This window comes from Cyprinodon tularosa, unplaced genomic scaffold, assembly GCF_016077235.1.
Source record: "Cyprinodon tularosa strain WSP-4 unplaced genomic scaffold, ASM1607723v1 ctg166, whole genome shotgun sequence".
NCBI lineage: Eukaryota > Metazoa > Chordata > Actinopteri > Cyprinodontiformes > Cyprinodontidae > Cyprinodon > Cyprinodon tularosa.
Genome location: NW_024038493.1, coordinates 2,013,959 through 2,034,969, shown reverse-complemented (window position 1 = coordinate 2,034,969; position 21,011 = coordinate 2,013,959). Strand labels below are relative to the sequence as shown.

Sequence of the window (21,011 nt, the reverse complement as noted above, 5' to 3'; positions counted from 1 at the left end):
GCTTGAGCAGACAGCAAAGGCAAAAGCAAGTTAAAGAGGGCACAGGAACTAAAAGAAAGAACCCAGACTCTGGGAAAGACAGAGTCGATCGTGCTTCATCCTGCTTCACCAAAGAGGTGCTGCCAATCAAAGGCGGCAGAGCAGTGCTCCACTTCCGCCACTGGCCCTGTGCCCGAGAACTGCAACTTTAAAGGAGTAAAGTCGCAGTCCAACACTTAGGTACATGACCACAAACGTAAAAATGATATAATGCATTAATTTTGGTGCAGATTAAGCAGTGCTTGTTTAAACATACAAAATCTGTAATGAAAAACTACTAAATCTACTGTATGAATGTTTTAAATTATGTCTTTAATAAAAATGCATATTAGTTGTGTCCAGTTACATCTGGTGATGTTTTCTTTTTATAAGTTACCATGGTGAAGCAACTTACTTGAAACTACAAGCAAAAATCTTTAAGAACTACTCGGGGAGAAATTTAAAGAGGCTTCATACCTTTTTATGTAGACACATTTTGACATATGGTTGGGAAACAAGTTCATTAGCTTTTCATATATCTCACCGGTTTTCTAAACCTTTTATTAGGAGTGAGAAAATTTCTGAAAATTAGATGAATTAGAGATTTAGTTGACAGCCAGAGAGAAAAACTACCCACTGACACTGACGAGTCTTTTAATGTAATGTTGATTAATGCTTTTTTACTTGTAAGATGTTCCGCACACAAAGTACCAGGCATTTGAAAATCTGCATTAGTAAACAGCAAGCATCGAAATTAGTCACAACTCAATCGAGTGTTGATACAGACTAAATTTTTCAAGCACTGGTCCTTTATGTGATCCTCTTTGTTGTGTTTAGTACTAAAATTTGTTTGATAGATAGTGAGATGAGTGCTGTCCCATCCCTTTGCTCATTATAACAGCTTGAGATCATCTTACCAAAAGGGTTAACTTTACAGCAGGGGTGTAGCTAGACAGGGGATTCGCCATTCCCATGTGAACATAATTCACTGCCTCCAGAAAAAGCAGTTCCCCTCAAAACCAGAAGGTGGCAGTAACTATACTGTCAAGTGAAATGTCATAATTTTAGTTTGGTTAAGTTCTTCCACCTAAATGTAAATAATTTCTGCTGTTCAGCAAGGCCAACAATTCCCTCTAACAACCCCCCTTTTAGAGACATAGACAGATATGGGGCATTGCAGGCTAACACAAGAAACCAAAAGAACCCCATTCCGAAGGGGTGAGTTCGTCCATTTCAATTTACATGTTTTCTGAATAAAAGCAACGCTTTGTTGGGCTACTGTATATAGTCTCGATCTCAACGCTATTCCTGACATTTTGAATTGAAAAAGCCTAATGAATGGGAAGCGAAACGTCTTCAAACTTCTAAACAAAGCCAAGTCGATTGTTTTTTTTTACTTTTTTGGAATGACTATGATCTGGATGACTGAGAATCTTCACCAGCACTATGACCAAGCATTGCCAGCATTTAATTCAAGAACTTTTAGACTTCTCGGCTGTTTTCACAAAAAAAATAAAACCCAGCCTTCTTCCTGCCTGCTTCACAATGAGCCACTGATTTAACAAGCTTGATGCTAGCTAATAGCGGGGTAGCTCATCCAAAACTGTAAAACAACTACAAGAACGTCCACACGGCTCCTTCATACTTTGAGTAGAGTATGAAGGAGCCGTGAAATGCATATTGTCCATGAAACACATCTGATGTCGTGATTCGTAGAGAGAGATGCAGGGTTTTGGCGAAACTGAGCTGTTTCTTGATTCTCTCCGTGTGTGCTGTGACAGCCTTGCAAACACACACAGCTAATGAAAGACAGAAAGACTGTGTATTTGTGAGTGGGATGAACAGAACGCAAGAGAGAGGACAGAGGTAGTAAAAAAAAAGCTGCTTTAACGAGGGAAGTGCATTTAAAGTCGGATGAAACAGAACTAGCAAATAAAACAAACAGTGGGAGATGCTAATGGTTGAGGACAGGAGGGAGGAGGCTGGGTGTGTGAGAAAGAAAGAGCTGATAATAGGAAAGTGAAAAAAGGACGACATATGATGAAATAGAGAACAAAACGGCTCTTTAATGAAAGTAGGGAACCTGACGCATTGGAAGCAACCTGCACCACAGCACAGCCCTCGAACTGTGTGTGTATGTGGGATTGTGTGGAGGAAGCCCCTAAAGCGCAGGATGGAGACGTTTGTCTCTGAGTGGAATTACAAGTGGCGGGCCGAACAAACCTTCAAGAGGCCTGGGAGACAGAGAAAAAAGAAGCTTCCTCTCCTTAGTTTTCGTGTGCCATACCTTGATCCCTGTCTGTGTGTGTGTGTTTATTCACTTTTATTCTCTCTTTTGGGCTTGTACTGCTAAATGCCAACATTTTCGTTTTGGTTTTAGGACTTTAAGGGCCAAACGTAGTGTAGGTGTAGGCATGTTTCTTCCCAAGGTCTGTCTCTTAGGCATATAGAGGTAATGATGCTTAGAAACCGCACTAAACATTTTTCATATTGTTGTGTTTAATTGCAGAGAGCAAAGAGTGTGAGTCATCTATGGCAACTTATTATCAGATTATCTAAGACCAAGCTAAAGTTTGTTTAACTGATCTGCTAAATTCAGGTACCTTGGAGTTTCAAGTCATATACAGCCTCATCTGAAGGAGACTTAAAGAAAATTTTGCCAGTGACAAAGCAACATCTATTTCTACCCTTGGATTAATTACAATCATCCTTGTTTTAAACAAAGAATACTAATTTATAGTCTCAATTCCTTCAACGTTTGTTGGGTAAACTGTAAGACAACTACCCAGGGAAAGAAAGGAGCTCTGGACTGCTGTGATGAATCCAGACAGCTTTCAACCTTACGGACGTAATTGTGTGACAGTGTGTCAGGTGTGTATACGTACTGTCACACAAAAGATTGTGGACAACAATATAGCTCTTAGTGGCCTCTAGGGACTACATGAGGTCCCTGTGCTACCTGCATGGCACTAGGAAGCATTCTGAGTCCTTGTCCTAGCTCCTTAATAACTATAAGTACTATTCATATAGACGGACACACTTTGGCTTAAATATTCTGTCAGTTTAACCTTGTTCAAGAGGTACCATTTTTCAATGAAGCTGAAAAATGTCTGGTCAGATGAAGTCTACCATGGTATTTCATATGTTTGGAAAATATCAAACATATTGTTAAGAGTAAAGCCTTCTAATAGCCTATTCCAAAAAAGTTTAAAAAACAGTCTACTGGACTTAGTTTCCAAGTTTGAAGATATTTCGCTTCCCATCTGGGAATTAGTGTTGAGTTTGAAGCTTTTTAAAGTAGCTGAAAAAGCAATAGCCTATTATTGACAACTTCAACAGGTTTGGTATTCTGAATTCTTCCTGGGGACAGCTGAGAGCAATATAAATATCAAAAAATGGAATATAACTGTTGATATTGCAATGACTTATGTGTGAGTTAAAATCAATCCCCAAAAAATATATATTTGGGATAGTTTAACTGTAATCAAGTCTGGTTGGTACCTCTTTATTTTAAAAATTGATATGGGAAATGTCTATTTAATTGATCAATTTGTGCAACTATTTCCATTTTTTTATACAAATGAGTAGATTCATGCAGGAATGTGATTTCTTTATCCTTGCACCAAGGCATTCAGCTAAAAAAAATGTGTTTTTGGAACCCTTGCACTAATCGGTGCATTTCTTCTTTACGTGACAGATGATTAACGATAAAGAACACTATAACACAAAGTGTATTTGTAGCCTAGAGACATTGGAGGAGATACCTAAAGCAAAAGTATGGACGCAGTGATGTAATCTGTAAATTATATGGCAGTGTCTTTTGTATGAGAGTGAGATCTTAGTCCTCCTTAGAGAGAGGGACATCTGTGCCAGGCTTCCAGTCTTCCACAGGCCAATCTAACTCCCACCAGGAGTTGGCGCCGCATAGCTAGGCTCAACCAAAGCCAAACCCCACTCATCATTAGGAAGCAAAGGCACGCCGCGTTCAAAAGTCTTTCCTGCCAAGCACACAAATGCAATGCCAGAGACGGCGAGGCATTAAGGAGCTCAAAGGATGACCAATAGAAGCCAAAATAGCCGCTATTTTGCACCCAAGTCTTGTGTGTTTTCCTTCCCACGCTGTGCAGTTGTGATTACACATGTAAATATTTGGTAGTGCGCAAACTCAAAGAACAGAAGCCCTTCTGTACAGCCAGGCCCACTAACAAAATGTCAGGCAAACAGGCTCGTGACGTCGGCATATCGAATGCCTGGGAAGAGAAATGAAAAAAAAAAAAAAAGGAGAAGAGACAAAGAAGACATCACTTTTCTCGTGAGGGAGAACAACATCATCTTTGTTGGACTGTCAAGATAATAATCTGAGCTCTGATTCAGATGGCAAGTACCATGAGAGGATGTGTACTGCTGTCTGTGGCCTTGGAGAAGTGTTCCATCAAGCCCCACGCGCTGTGCATTCATTTGTAAAGGCTGCCCTCGTAGACAGCCAAGACTGTCCAAGTTCGACCAAGGATGCAAATAACACCTGAATGCCACCCTTGCTGAACTAGAATTATAATTTTCTTCTGCAAACTGCTAATTTTATACTGAACCTGTCTGTTTCACCTGGGGACATTGACTAATGCACAGAAACCGGGAAAAATCTCCATCAGTTCACAGCCATTGCCTGGCAGGAGTTAGGCCTGGTAGATATCAAGTTACGATAGCAGTGTTGACTAATTTAAAGTAAAATTTAATTCCCACACACACCACACCCCCAATCTCATCTCTCATGCTGTCAAATAAAGGCCTTAGCGTCCAGACTGATGGTATCAAAAAAGCACTTAATTAGCTTGTAATAAATTTTCATTTCCTTTCTACAAAGCCTCAACCAAATCCATTAACTGGCACATTTAATACCGGCATTCCATGAGTTTTATTCTTCATAGGTCCGTTGCACTGGAAAGCGCATCTTCAAATGTCAACCATATGCGCACATATAATCCCTACCCTACCAGGGACAATTAAAATGACTGATCTGTTTGTCTGAGCAAGCAGCTAAACAAACAACCGCACAGCAGATGATGAGGCTGCTTACCACAAAGAGGATTTACCCATACACAATTTCTTTTAAAGCTTTGCCTTTTGGAGATCTCAGGTACAGGTGCCTAAAAGAAGTCTTCTCCAAAAGATAGCTATGCACTCCCTTAGAGGTAGAGAAAGGAGCCTGGTCATCTGGCTACGTCTCCAATACATCGAGAGGAGTGAGCATCTTGAAGATGCCCCCTTGAAGCTTCTGTCAAGATGTTCCTGTAACACCTTAAGGAGGCATCTCACACAGGGAAGAGGCCATGATGGTTCATGACACGCCAGAGAGTGCTTTTCTCTGTTGATGTGGCAATACTTTGGGTTTCCCCAATCAGAGAATAAGCGTAACAACAGCAAGGAAGACAATATTTTACATGAAGTTTTCTGTGACAACATTTAGAGTTAGGATACCTAGAGTTAGTTATTTTGAGTTGATGAACTGAATGAACTTGAATGGTGGCTTCATGTAGTGTGAATTCCCTCCCCAGAATGTCTTTATGCTCTAAAGAGGCCTGGTAATGAGCCAGTCTTTTACACCAAGTGTGTTGCAGAAATAAAATAATGTTTCCACATTTGTATAACTTTATTTCCTCCATGAGAGTCAGAAATCTCTGACTCACAAACCACTTCTTTGCTAATCATACTTACTCAGCATTCCAAGACTGGTTATTTATTTCTACCTAAAGAGAGTAACCACACCTCTGAAAATCTCAAATACGCCAGACTATCTGTTTAGATTGTTTTGTTTGTGATCGTTCTTGATGATCATACCCAGAAGAAAAGAACTAAAATAACTAGTAATTTTGGAATCAATATCTCACCAAATCATTATCTTCAGTTCGTTATAAAGATGGGAATAGATAAAGGAGTACAAAACCCTATTAGAACAACTGATTTAGCCTGGAACATTTCAGTTTAGAAAGTTTGGCAGAGAAAACTCGACCAATACTTGATAAAAAAGAGACCTTTGGTGTTCTATCTTCATTTTAGGATTAAATTAAGATTATCCTTACCCAGCAGCTGGTCAGGATCCGACGAGAAACTAGAAATCAATCACCTTGCATGGCACATTTGGCAACATGTGCCAAAATGCCACATCACACCCTGTTTAATATACACACAGTCTGTTGGAGCTGACTGGCAGGAATTCTACAGACATTTGTCTCGCTGCAGGAGAGTACAGACAGTTTCAATCACAGGAAGAAAGAAACAGCTCAAACATGGGCTTCAGTTGGACTGTCATGTGGGTAAACACAAAGAATATGATGCTGGGTAGGATTCGATGATGATGATGAGATGGAGAGTAAATGAAAGAGAGAAGCAAACACCAACAAACACCGCCCCACACACACACATACGTAGACATTCAATGAACTTCCCACGAGGCATAGCTCAGATTCTTGGGTTAAATTTGCATCACAAATATCTTGGATGAGAGCGTTCGCATGAGGAATAAATAAAAGTGAAAAGGGTGCCATTTTTTTCTCTAACCCCCACACAAACATTCATGCCTGCCCTGCTCCCATCTATCCATGCATCCATCCACTCCTTTTTAATAGGCTGCATTCAGCTCGTGACAATACAAGATCCACACCAGAGTAAGCACCCAGAGTGTGAGAGGGTATATGTTTGCGTCTGGATGGAACCAAAGCTGAAATTGAATGTATGCGTCATTTAAAAAAAAAAAGTGTGCATTCTTAAGAGCTTTCTTTTAGCACTTTCCTCCAGTTCTGCTGTCAGTGATAGTGGTTAAGCCAGTTCAAAGATTAAAAAACCACAATGTACTGTTATGTCATATAATGCAGTCAAGAAGGGAAGCAAGTTTCAGCGCGTGACTTTTTGACCATTTTTACTGGTCTTTAGTATTTCCAACAGTCATTTAGTGAGATAGATATGAAAACTGTGATGCTTTATACCAAACAATTATAAACTGACATTATTTGGAAGTCTGCTAAAAAGTGTTGATGGAGATTTTTCTATAATTTTACAGTTTTTCCAATTGTCAGGCCTTCATGAGATTGTGACAAGAGGTAGGACACTCATAAAGCAGTTGTTTTAAAATGTACGGAAGAAAACTCATATCCACTTAGATCTTAGAAAAATAGAGCAAGAAAGTATCACCCAGTCAATTTGTTACTGAACATTCAAATACTTTTGTAAAAATCAGTCTAAAGTAAGACTAAGATGATGCTTTTACTGTTTTATCTTCCCATTAGAGAACTGATTATCAATTTGGACCAGGGGTAGAAAGTATGCATGGATCAAATTGTGTCTTCCCCAGTTCAGCAGTCAAAGTCTGTAGCAAAACTAAGATTTTTTTCAATAAATGTGGATCCAAGTAGAAAAGTGAGAATTTTCGGGTTGTGAGTTACCAAAAAGAGATGTGCTTATTCTTATTTTAAATAACAAACTGATCCTATCTGGACCAGAGCTAGAAAGAGTTAATTGCTCAGTTTTTTTCAGTATATATCTGAAGTGCACTTCCTGAAGTTTAATACTAAACATTAATTAAATTTAAGGCATGCATCAAAACTTTGGGTATCTATATTACCCTAGCTTTACATGCTAGGCTGATGTAGAAAGTAAACATCATTCAACTTTTGAGAAGCCTTAACTGTGATGTACTTTTGCTGTTTCACTATTCACCGTTGTAATTTATTCCATGTGCCAAAAAAAACGGTTACATGTTCTGTGTTTCTTTTAGGCTATTTATGCTGTTTCTTCATGAAAAAAATGTCTCATCCAGATTGACACAAGTTAGAAAGGATGCAGCGTTTTTGTTTGTAACTTTTACAGCTACTATTTCAAATTTTACCTATCAATATAATGCATAAATTAGCGCAAAAAAATAACTGCGCTACAGAAAGTATCCATCGTTCAAGTTGCGTTTACTCCACTTTAGCAGTCAAAATCTTTTATTTTACTAGATTCCTTTTGGTGAAAAACCAATGCAAAATGAGACAATGATCCAAGCTATGTCACATGTGGACCTATGTAGGAAATTTCCTAGGAAAGTTCCAGTTGTGAAAAGGCAAAAGAAAAGTGTACTTATTCTCATTTTTTAAAAACACAAACTGATCCTATCTGGATGCTAAAAAGGCCTAGAAACTATGCATGGTCCTTTTTTCTCTATAGACGGCGCCACTTCATACAATTAAAAGCTAAACGATACTTCAAATAAAGGCATGGTTCAAAACTTTTTTATCTATGTAACTTCCTTTTAATCTTTTTTGGTTAAGCTAATGTAGAAAGTAAACAGCATTCAACTTGTGAGAAGCTTTAACTGTGATACACTTGTCCTGTGGTAATTCACTTTATCTGGACCATGGCAAAAAGGGAAAAAAACAACTTTTGGATGCTCTTACTTCTTTAAAGCTCTTTGTTCTTACTCAGATTGACATGAGAAAGAAAGGATGCACCGTTATTATGGTAACTTATGCAGCTTTTCTTCCTAATGCGAGTTGAAAAATCAACTTCTATGCAGTTATATCAGTTAATTTAAAGTCGAACATGCATAGAAATGATGCATATATCAGGACAAAGGTAACCCAATCACTACCTGCAATAGAAAGTATGCATAGTTCAGTTATTTATTTTGATAAAGTTTCATCAACTTTTTATGTCAGCTCAGTGATCTGTACTGGAGGAAATATTTTAAAGGGCATGCCTTAGATCTTGGTTTTATTGCCACCTATGAATGATTCAATGATAGAAAGTAAGCATGGTCTGAATTTTACAATCAAAGACATCTGTTTAAATTTTTCGACAAAAACAGCACTTTTAAAAAAAGATGAATGCACCACTAAAAAACAACAGCGAGAGATCAAACATCAAGGAATGTACAGCGTGGAATACAAACACCGGTAACTTCGGGATGAATTCACTTTTACGCGCCAGTTCAGGAACATTAAAGCGCATCTCAGCCCAGGGACCCCAACAACAGGGGGTTCTGATGATGAAAGCCGCGTGACTTCTTGTTGTTCTGTCTGAATTATCCCCACTGAGGCTCTGGGATTAAATCTTTACTGTACAAATCTCCTATCACTGCGATGTCATAAATAGATCAAAATGGATACAAATGAATCCATACTGTAAAGAAACACAAGAGAATATGAGTGGATATTTCCTTTTTTTTAGTGGAGCAGAGGGAGATAGTTTTACGCAGCGTAAAAACGCTTCACTGCAGGTGTGAGAGGATCTCGATGATTCTGCTGAGAACTTCAGTTTGATGCGCTGTAAGGAGCCGCGCTTGGAGGCGACCGACGCGCATCCAGACATCAATCCATGCATGCATCCAGGGACTCACCTGACTGCGCCTCACTCCAGCGGATCACCAACAAAGTGACTAAGACGCACGCCTGGAACTTCATCTTTGATCCAAAAAGAAGAAAGAAGAAGAAGAAAAAAACAGCCTTCTTGTCTTAATAACTCCCGTATAAACTCACATGTCCAATTAAGATGTCCTCAATGTTTTCACGCACTATCACTGAAGAAACAAACAGCCCAAAGGAAGAAAGAGGGATATTGAAAGTGTTGGGGGACAAAAGTTTTTTTTTTTGTTTTTTTTGGACGCCTTCCTGCTTTGTTGTTGTTTTTGTTTGTTGGCTCCCAGTCCGCTGTTTAGGTCGCTTTCCGCCGCGGACACTCTGAGCCATTTACTCCCCGCACTGCCATTGCGCCGGTGCCTGGATTGGAGAGGGGAGGGGAGGAGGAGGGGGGCGGAGGGGCGCACATTAGGATGGGTTGGACGTGGTGGGGCGCTCTGCTCACGCCTTTTATTTATTTATTTATTTTTTTTGCCTGATCAACACATCTCTCAGCCAATCACGTCATACACGCTCATCCTAATGAAGCGCGTCTGCGTCTTCGCGCCTTCTGATTGGTTAATAGACCTTACTGCGACCGTCACTTAACCTGCATGGAGCTAGTTTTGTTTTGGTTCCCCGATGGGATCCACGTTTCCCTCGCTGCTATAATCAGATCTACTAAATACATCATAGCCATATAAAAAAAAAAAAAAAAAAAATACCAACCCGGTTAATATATCCCTAACAAACACATAAATTAATATACAATGTAGTAAAAAAAAAAATAAAACTGTAATGTCAAAAAGATTTAGTAAAAAAAAAAAACTAAATGTATTATTTGTCGTATATATGACTTGAAAATCTCTAAATACAAATAAAAACAGACACATTAACTAAACTAAAGGAATTCACAGTCCAAGGGTTAGGAATGAACTGTGGAATCGATGAGACACACAGGTTTATATTACATCCTATGCTGCCCTCTAGCGGACACAGTCGAAAATTGGTCGATTTTAAAGTTTTTGTTCATTTTGTGTGATTATTTAACAGTATTCATATCATATTAAATAGTGGTCATTTGAGTAAATTGATGCATTTCAGATGCTTTTTATTTCTTAGTTTTTGCTGTGCAAATAGTTTTGGAGAGAGAACTTCTTAGTTTTACAAACACTATTATTTGTTGCTGTTTGATGACCTTTATGTATTTGATTTTTATTTATTATAACGGTAGTTATGGTATGCTTTATTTTGTCCGATTCATTTTATTTTAATGTTTTTTTTCTCTATTTTTTCAGAATTTCTTCTTGTCAGGGTACTAACATGTCTTCGAAATGTTCTATCTGACATTAAAAGGAGAGGAATAAAATGTGTGTCACATTGGATTAATAGTTTAGACACAATGCTGGTTTTTACATTGTGTCAGCGATCCTGATCTTTTCCATGATGACCTCCTGCCCTCACAATGCCCAGGCTCTAATTTTGGATCCTGACTTTGTTTTGTCCCCTGTGTGGGACTCAGGGGGCTCAGATGACACACTCTGGTCAGACTGTGGGGAGTGGACTGGGGACTGGCTTACTCCATGAGATCTGCCCCTCCACGCAGCTCTGTCCGTCCAGAATAGACGGCTTTAGTTGAGAATGAGGCCCATGTTTCTGATCTGAAGCTGGTGAGGAGATGAAGTTGGTTTCCAGCATGGCTCAGCTCCTCAGAGTCGGTCTGCTGCTGCTGCTGCTGCTGCTGGCAGGTGAGTTCTCTTCTTTTTATTATTGATCTATGGTATTGCATCTAGAGCTAGGAGAGAGATAAAAAAGAAGAAAAAAAAGTAGAGCCAGCATGAAAAGAGAGGGCGAAGCATTGAAAAGGAGGTAAGGATGATAAGGAATAATGCAAGCTAAAATGTTCCAGGGAACAGAAAGAAAAAAGTTGACAATAACATTGCTTATAATGTCTGTTGTCTGAAATGACGTTTCAGGGGTTTCTTGCGTCTTCTACCCCTTTTGGTCAGATGAGCATATCCTGTCAGACCAGCATACCTATAGTCAATAACGTTTATCCCTTTAGTTTTGTACGAAAAATACACTTTTATCTACCATAATGGGCATATATCCCTTTAGTCATGTACAAAAAAACGATGTAAGTACTTACTTTCTGGTGTTTTTTGACACATATTGTGATCTGACCTTGAATTTTTGTTTTTTTTGTACATGACTAAAGGGATACATGCCCACCGTGGTACTTAAAAGTATATTTTTTGTAGAAAACTAAAGGGATAAACGCAAATCTGACGTCTTGTGAATGCATATTGACTGGTATTGATAGGTATGCTGGTCTGACGAGGTATGCTGATCTAACAGAACACTGGTCTGGAAAGAGTTTCTTATTTTCCATTCTCAACACATTTTCTTTACCATTATGTTTCATTGTAGCATCTATGGTCTCATTCCCTCTCTGATTTAAGCTCGTCATAAATTAATAGTAGATTGTAGAACAATATCAAGCTGCCCCAAAGTGCCCCACCACACCATGACACTCCCACCTCCATGCTTTAATCATTTTTGTTCTTTGCTGTGCAACAAACATGTACTCTGTTTTGACATCCAACTGAAGGATAAAACAGAATCATCATCTTTCAAAATGTTCTTGGCAAAGGAGAAAACTGTTGCTTGAGTTAAAGCGGGAGTTTATATAAAGTGGCAGGCTGTTTTTACCTTTTTTAAAACCCCTCCTCCCTGTTGTTCCATTTGTAGATCACTAAAGTAAGATTCCTCCTCATGAAAATCACACTCCTAGACCTAGCTGTAATTATATATTTTCTAAATTAAATTTTTGCAGTAGAAACTGAACCTTGGACAGTAAAAAAAAAAAAATGATACGAGTAAGAATTATATAAGAAGTTTTTTATATATCTGTAAATGTTTACGCATTTCAAGTGGGCGTTCTGACATTGATCAGAAAGTCAATATGTACATCAATATGTATTAATGATATCTGAAATAAATGTTTTCCTAGTTAAAATTATACAAATGATGACCAGTAATCTTAGGAATAAGGAGATCTGAAATTAAGAATGTTTATTCTAGATGCTGAGAATATAATTTTGTTTGAAAAGGTCTTTTAGACAAATAAAAAAAATGCTTTATCAGATATCTCGAATACATGTTCAGTAAAACTAATATATATGAAAAACAGCTTGCCATAATGTTGCTACCTTTAAATTTCTTGAATGGATCAATGTATCGCTTAGGTGAAATCTTCTGGCAGTAAAAACATTCTAAAATATAGAACCTGTGGATGATCGGATGCATTCCTCCTCATGTTGATTCAGTCTGCTTTTACACAGTAAAGTGTTTGCATGCAGCCGCGCTTCGGATGTTATCATCCAAATAAATGGTTGTCATAAGATGCTATCAATCCTTCAGATTATGCCAGTAAGCTCATTAGGTTGTTATCATTGAGTGGATCCTAATCCTAACCCTAAAGTAATTCCTTTTCCCCTGTGGAATCAATGAATGTATTTATCTGTAATCTGAAAATAATTTCATTAGTTCTTCATGTACTGTAAATATAACTAAATAAACTAAAATTATCTGCATCTCGTTCATTCTAAATAAACCAAACACAAGTAATCTCATGCCCTGTCAGCTGAGTTGTAGAATCCTCTCCCTATAAATATTTCTCTGTGAAAAAGTGCTGACCATTCTTTAATAAGATCCTCTTCAAATGGACATGCAATGTTTTATTTCTTTTATGCACAAAACTACAACAAAAATCTGACTCAATCAGGAAATAAAACAGTGTGATAGGCTGTAAGGAAAGCGGAGACAGACACCTGCAACCGACCAAACTCTCTTAGTGGACCAGAAAAGTACAACACGCCAATCTGTCTTTGACTTTTATCCATGAAACTGATGCAAGACAGCAACACTGGTTGAAAATTTTCATCCCAGAGCAAATCTTGCTGCCCGATTCGGGTCTATGTGGAGTCTGCTGAGGTCTGTTGTACATTTGACCACACAGATTTCATTGAAATTAATATTATATCGCTGAATATGGCAAGCCCTTGTGTGTATTTGTTCTATAAGAGACATATAATAACATTTATTGATGTAAGAAGCTCCAGCAAGTGGTTAAACAGTATCACACCAGGTGAACATTTTATATTTTATGTCATAAAGGAGAAGTTGTTCATTAAGATTCAGGATTTTTTTATTTTTCCTTTTACCCAAAGGAAGCTGCTCTCATGATCTCTCATCATTCTTCTTCGTCTTGCTCAATCTCTTTAAAAAACTCATAGTCTTGGTTCTCCCTTTGAGATTTTGGCGCCCTGCAAGAGCTTGCAGAGTCAGAGCAAACATTACGGGCAAACAGTTGGCCCTTATCAGGCCGGCGCAGCCCGAGATCCACCGCTTTTTTTCTCTTCAGGTCGAAACAACAAGCCGCTCTTTTCCTCCCCTCTGCATAGCATTACATTCAGCCTCAGGCCCAATGGGACGGCTGCGGTCTGCCTCCACATTAAGAGGCTGTTTGCACACATCTCCAAGGTAAACAAATGGGATTGCGACTGATTACAAATTAAAATCTTTTCTTAGTGAAAGTAGCAGTCTAATAGGGAAGAAACGGTCCTGAAGGAATAACCACCACCAGGATGTGACCTTGTTTGGTAAACAAACATATTCTTAATTATGAAGGAAAAAATGAAAGACAGCAGATAAATGTGGTTCTTTGTTCACATTTGGTTTTACATTCACAATGAGGTAGATATTCTGCCAATCATCTTTAGCATGAACAGAAAAACACCTTTATTTCTGCTTCTTTTATGCTTCTTCTCTACAGCTTCTGTCAATCCTTTGGTGCCTGGATGCGATGGACAGTTCTACGAGACGAAAATCAACCATTTCTGCATGGAGATTTTCCAAATGGATATGGGAAGATTGGATTTGGACTTGTGGTGCAGTTGGCCAGAAACCATGCAGTGAGTGTAATAAAAAAGAATATGAAACACTGTTTCTAAAAGAAAACCATTGTAATCCATAAAACCATCATTTCAAGTAGACATAGTGTTGCCAACATGTCCCAAGCATTTCTAAAACATTATGTTTGCCTCAGTCTCTTCTTAGCTTTTTAGGAAAAACAAGTCTTGCTCCAGATTGTTGTTTTTACATTTTATTCTTATCTATATATATCGACTATCTTCTAAAGTGCTGTTCCCCCTCTATGGTTGTACACCTTGGGAATGTCTTGAGCCAGTGGCTCAAACACATACGACTCCTCCACAGAACCTTTCCTCTTCTTTCCCTTTTTCCTCTGTCTCTGGCGAAGAATGTAAAATGAGATCCTCCAACCCGATACAACCTTCAGCGCAAAAACTACTGTAATCGCTGTTTCTTTATGTTTCGTTGTCAATCCCCCTGTCAATCTTAGCCGAGACCACGCTCAACAAGTCATCCACCACTGCAGGTCCCCTAGTCAGGTGGGCAAAGCCCACATAAGGAGCCTCGCTGCTCCGTGGCTTTCCTTTCCAAGCACCAGTGGTTGGAGGATGAGTCAGACAGGAACATAAAAGGGCGCTGAAGAAGCTTCTGTCAAAACTGTATGATTTCCCTCCTGGCTCCCTGTCCTCGCTCGGTCCAGCACAAAATAATTGGTGCTGGCACTCTTTGTGCTGCGAAAAAAAAGTACAGGCATGCTCAAGGTTTCCACTTGTGTAATAAAACTCCCGGAAACAATGTGTGATGGCAGCATTGAAGAGAGCAAAATGAAAGAATTTAGGGAATACAAATGGATTTTAGCCTGTGGCTATATCTGGTCTAGGTAATTTCTTTTCTTGTGAGATTAATGTTCCTGTCCATAGTTATGAAATGTAAAAAAAGGAAAAAAAAGTATGATCATATTAGAGTAAAGAGACATTTTTTCAAATTGTTAAAATGTATTAAGAATGAAAAGAAAATATTTAAATAATGTGACAAGCTGCTCTTTTCTCCCCACATTTAACATAAAAACATGTTGATCTCCAAATACATTCATCTATCATTTTACTCTTACTTGCTTACTTAGGTACTTAGATAAAGCTCTATTATACACTCACCGGCCACTTTATTAGGTACCCCATGCTAGTAACGGGTTGGACCCCCTTTTGCCTTCAGAACTGCCTCAATTCTTCGTGGCATAGATTTAACAAGGTGCTGGAAGCATTCCTCAGGGAGTTTGGTCCATATTGACATGATGGCATCACACAGTTGCTGCAGATTTGTCGGCTGCACATCCATGATGCGAATCTCCCGTTCCACCACATCCCAAAGATGCTCTATTGGATTGAGATCTGGTGACTGTGGAGGCCATTTGAGTACAGTGAACTCATTGTCATGTTCATGAAACCAGTCTGAGATGATTCCAGCTTTATGACATGGCGCATTATCCTGCTGAAAGTAGCCATCAGAAGTTGGGTACATTGTGGTCATAAAGGGATGGACATGGTCAGCAACAATACTCAGGTAGGCTGTGGCGTTGCAACGATGCTCAATTGGTACCAAGGGGCCAAGAGTGCCAAGAAAATATTCCCCACACCATGACACCACCACCACCAGCCTGAACCGTTGATACAAGGCAGGATGGATCCATGCTTTCATGTTGTAGACGCCAAATTCTGACCCTACCATCCGAATGTCGCAGCAGAAATCGAGACTCATCAGACCAGGCAACGTTTTTTCCAATCTTCTATTGTCCAATTTCGATGAGCTTATGCAAATTGTAGCCTCAGTTTCTTGTTCTTACCTAAAAGGAGTGGCTCCCGGTGTGGTCTTCTGCTGCTGTAGCCCATCTGCCTCAAAGTTCGACGTACTGTGCGTTCAGAGATGCTCTTCTGTCCACCTTGATTGTAACGGGTGGTTATTTGAGTCACTGTTGCCCTTCTATCAGCTCGAACCACTCTGGCCATTCTCCTCTGACCTCTGGCATCAACAAGGCATTTCCGCCCACAGAACTGCCGCTCACTGGATGTTTTTTCTTTTTCGGACCATTCTCTGTAAACCCTAGAGATGGTTGTGCGTGAAAATCCCAGTAGATCAGCAGTTTCTGAAATACTCAGACCAGCCCTTCTGGCACCAACAATCATGCCACGTTCAAAGTCACTCAAATCACCTTTCTTCCCCATACTGATGCTCGGTTTGAACTCCAGGAGATTGTCTTGACCATGTCTACATGCCTAAATGCACTGAGTTGCTGCCATGTGATTGGCTGCTTAGAAATTAAGTGTTAGCGAGCAGTTGGACAGGTGTACCTAATAAAGTGGCCGGTGAGTGTAAATCAAACATAATTTTCGATACTAGGTCAGTAATCGAATATAAAACTAAATCATTAACACGAAGAATACTTTTATTTTTTCTCAGTTAGATTATAAAGCTAGTTTTGAAAGCACTAGCAACATTTTTGATTTTAACTATGTGAATCACATGCTAAGTTCAATTCGATTCAGTTTGATAATATAACACCAATTCACAGCACTTTTAACTTCAAAGCACTTTAACAGAGAGTATTCAATCAGATCACTGGTTAAATCGGAGGTGTTGACAACAGCAGCCCAGCTGATATTTCCTTTCCAGATGGTGTCACAGTTAAATGGAACCAAACCAGATAAAGCTACTATGACAATTGGAGGAAAAGTGGTCCCTAAGTCCTCCAGCACTCTGAGCCTATAGCAGCATAAGTAGACTTAGACAGACTTTATTGTCATTTTGTACACACAACGTGTATACAGTACATAAAGAAATTTCAGTCAGTACAGCCCTCAAGACATTTCCATTTTTTTTTTTTTTTGCGGAGAGAGTAGGGAGGTAGCTCAGGGTCACTTAAACCACTCTAACTGTAAGCTGTAACAAAAAGGAAAGTTTTGAGAGACTATGTTTAGGGCTTAAGGATTCTGCACTGAACAGTTTTGCACTTTTATTGATTTAAAAAAATACTACATAGTTTGTTTTAATGTTTTTGTATGACTTTTTCTTTACAAAATTACAACTTATTCTATTTTTCTGCATGACGAACTCATCTGATGTTAGTAGGGGTATGAATTGGCAGGAATTTGGCAATTCGATATCTATCACAATACATTTGTCAAGATATGTTTAATCCCAATACATTAACAAAGACACTATAACAGAGATATTGCGGTTTTTATAATATTAAAGCTGTGGAAAAATTCACAAGATCTCATTGTTGCTCTGCTGCTGCGGGTGGACAGTAATAATAGACTGTTGAGTGATGCATCACCATCTGGTTGCTGTAGGCGTAAGAGTGTAAGGACGTTTGGCAAAATTTTTTATCAACAGTACCCTGTAATGAAATATCACCATATCCAACAGAATTTATTTTTTTATAACATTCCTAGAAATTTTAGCTTTCAGTTGAAGGGACAGAGTATGCTAATAAAGCAGTTGATTTTATTTACCTAGCAAAAACTGTTTGTTTAGTTTAAAAAGACATCAAGCATGGAGTTTGAAGTAGCCATCCTTGATTTTAGACTAGATATACCTACAGTACATAGTTTTCATGATTTCCACCCCCCTTGATGTTCCCAGAAGCCAGTTAAAGTTTGTCTAGAGCGAGTTCCTCCGATGGAATGCATCTCCAATTCTGTTGCCCCTCGACGACCAAGTTGTTATTAATAGCCCTGTTAAGCTTACTTGTAATTCAAGTAACTCTTTGGCTCCTGCCTCCTCTACAAACACAAGTCCTCTGCTGTGGTTTCACTCTTTGGAAGTTCAAAGACATATTATTTCAGTCTAAAGAGTTGTTAAGGAAAGCTCTGTGCTTAAAACCTTGAAGCTTTCTCTCTCCGGTTATTTTCCTAAGAAGAGATCCCTTGGGACACACTCCCTAAATAACACCTCATAACTTATATGTATTAAATAACCATGAGACATGACAGCAGATTTGAAAAGAAATTGTAATCTTACTCAGATCAGAGAAATTGCTTAGAGTTGCAGAAGCCTCACAGGTCCAGGCTCACATCTTGTGAAGTGGCCTCGAGTCACAGTTAAAGAAGCATTCTATACAACTCCAGTATGCCACATAATCACATCATTACATCATGCATGTTTATAAAAGAGCACACATTCCTCGCTCCAGCCGTATCACAACATTGCAGAGTGTGATAAAAACAAAGAGAACTCGCTGTTCAGAATGTTCCACTATATCCAGGCCCTAAATTCATTCTCAAATCTCTGTTATGTACATAATGAAGATGATAACTGTATATCCTTACAGAGAAACTAGTTGGGAAACATTAGTTCTTACATGCAACAGGCAGGTATTACTAGGGTTTAACAGACTCATGCATCATCAACAAGAATAATCCTAACAGAATGGTGCAAAAGTATAAATTCATTCACATTGATCCATAAAGTCTTACCTTCATGGTGTTGGGCAGTTCAACATAGGAAACGTTGCTTCATTTGAGTGTTTTCATCTAAATTATCCCAGAAAATGTCTACTTGTCTGGCCTTTTTTCCAGGATCTATGAGGGACTTACTAACTGCACCTACCAGGTAGCCTTGAGGATGGACTGCTTCTGGCCCAACCAGGTGGTGGACGCCTTCTTCATGAAGATTCACCGCATGTACTTTCAGCACTGTGCTTTGACCGGCCGGCTCCTGCAGGAGCCACCCATCAGCATCCTTGTCCCCTTTATAGGCGTTTCCGTGATGATCACACTGTTGATGACTGCGGTAGTGGTGTGGAGGAGCAAACGCACACAGGGGATGCTGTAAAGATGACAAGGGTCCTCAGGACTTGGAGATGGATAACATCAAGTCAGCCATGTTGAAAAGGCAGCTTCATATACTGTCAAGAATTTGCATATCACAAGAACCACCTTTATTGAATTTAAACTACATCAGATTCAACAACTGAGAGTATGTCAAATTAAGTGCAAGACGCTTAAAGCTAAAAGATATTAGTATATAAAATAAGAGTTTGAGGAAAATGTTTAGTGTAGACAATACAATGCATGTACATAGCTAATGATTTTCTGAGATGTACCAAATGTTTCTTCTCTGGACTTGTAGTCTGCCTAGAATATTAGAAGGAGTAATTTCGAATGTTTAAGTAACTTTATGTGTTGGACAGATGTGGTAGGTGCTCCCACCATCCTGACTGAGAAGCAACTCAGCTGATCATGTAAGGATGCTTCACTGTTGGTACACTCACCTGTTCTTCACTGGACAAATTATTTTTTACGTTCCTCAGACAATCAAAAGGACAAATACTAATAAACATAATTTTACTTTATGCAGACTCAGGCTGTCTATCACCAAAGGATCCTTTCTGCTCTGTTTGTAATGTTCTGGTACTCAAGATACAAAACCGGAGCTGTTTTTGTAGCACCTGAGTGTGAAATTCCTTGCTGCTTTTAAATGCATTCAGTGCTGCCAACTGTGACCCTATGCATCAAAGACAAGAATAAGAAAGGAAATATATATATATTTTTGAGAAAATACATAGATTTTTTTTCCTGTCTGGTCAAAAGAGTGAAAAAATAAAAATAAAAAATTCTGTTACCTTTTTGTTTGATTGAATGAGTTTCCCTCAATATTGTGACAGTAAAATTAGCTAAAAAGGGTAGGTGCAACAGAACAGTCTAGAGCAGGGGTCTTCAACGTTTTCCAGGCCAAGGACCCCCAAATTGATGACAAGATGGAGCGGGGACCCCCTAATTATATACATTGAATGAAATAGTGTTATATCAACCGGACCTATAGTCACTCTATTACAGATGGAGTAATGTAATGAAAGTAATTTCTCCCTGGGATTATTAAAGTATTTCTGATTCTGATTCCTGGTTGATGGGGCAGGTGTTGTGAATGAAACGGTGCCCAGCTTGAGAGAGCTCCTGTGTGTCGCTGAATGTGTCTATTGATGACTGAAAGACATCTTCTGCCTCCATTTATCTGTTTACTACAGTGTGTTGAATTCATGTTAATGTGGATTTTAAGACATTTCAATTCAGGAGGGAATATATAAAAAAAAAAAATGAATCAACCAAAAGTTTTGCGACCCCCATGCAGTACCTCCGCGGACCCCCTAGGGGTCACGGACCCCCTGTTGAAGACCTCTGGTCTAGAGACCTATTATTGGCTAGTTTCCTGGTGAGCTTTTCTTGAAATGGAGCAACTTAGGTTTTTGTTATTCTTACAACAATGGTTTTAAAAAATGTCTCCCATTAGTTTAATCTGGGCTGCTCAGTGGCGCAGTGGGTACTACTGCTGTTCTCCCTGAGCATGCGTGGGTTCTCTCCGGGTACTCCGGCTTCCTCCCACAGTCCAAAAACATGACTGTTAGGTTAATTGGCTTCTCTAAATTCCCCTTAGGTGTGAGTGTGTGCATGAGTGGTTGTTTGTCTCTGTGTTGCCCTGCGATGGACTGGCAACCTGTCCAGGGTGTACCCTGCCCGTAGACAGCTGGAGATAGGCACCCCTTGTGACCCCACTCATGACAAGCGTGTCAGATAATGGATGGATGGTTTAATCTTGGTGTCACCTCCCTCAACATTTAGGGCTCGATCCCAATACCTCATATTTTAGCTCCTGCCTCTTTCTCCTTTTCTAGCCTCTAGCTCTTCACCTTTCTCA

The 21,011-nt window shown here is 39.2% G+C and overlaps 2 protein-coding genes across 3 annotated transcripts in view; one reads left to right on the top strand and one right to left on the bottom strand.

Annotated features, from left to right (window-relative positions):
• Nucleotides 1-9,818, bottom strand: part of LOC119780802 (receptor tyrosine-protein kinase erbB-4-like) — a 465,078-nt gene extending 455,260 nt beyond the window's left edge. For both annotated transcript variants that reach the window (XM_038280976.1, XM_038280977.1), the window contains exon 1: nucleotides 9,389-9,818. In XM_038280976.1, the coding sequence (XP_038136904.1) occupies nucleotides 9,389-9,452 (64 nt within the window). In that variant the 5' untranslated portion in view covers nucleotides 9,453-9,818. The remainder of the gene's footprint in view (nucleotides 1-9,388) is intronic.
• Nucleotides 9,819-10,916: 1,098 nt separating this feature from the next.
• On the top strand, nucleotides 10,917-19,940 carry LOC119780804 (receptor activity-modifying protein 1-like). Its single transcript, XM_038280978.1, has 3 exons — nucleotides 10,917-11,134; nucleotides 14,224-14,362; nucleotides 18,896-19,940. The coding sequence occupies exons 1-3, from the start codon at nucleotides 11,065-11,067 to the stop codon at nucleotides 19,149-19,151; spliced, it is 465 nt and encodes a 154-aa protein (XP_038136906.1). The 5' UTR covers nucleotides 10,917-11,064; the 3' UTR covers nucleotides 19,152-19,940.
• Nucleotides 19,941-21,011: the final 1,071 nt, after the last annotated feature.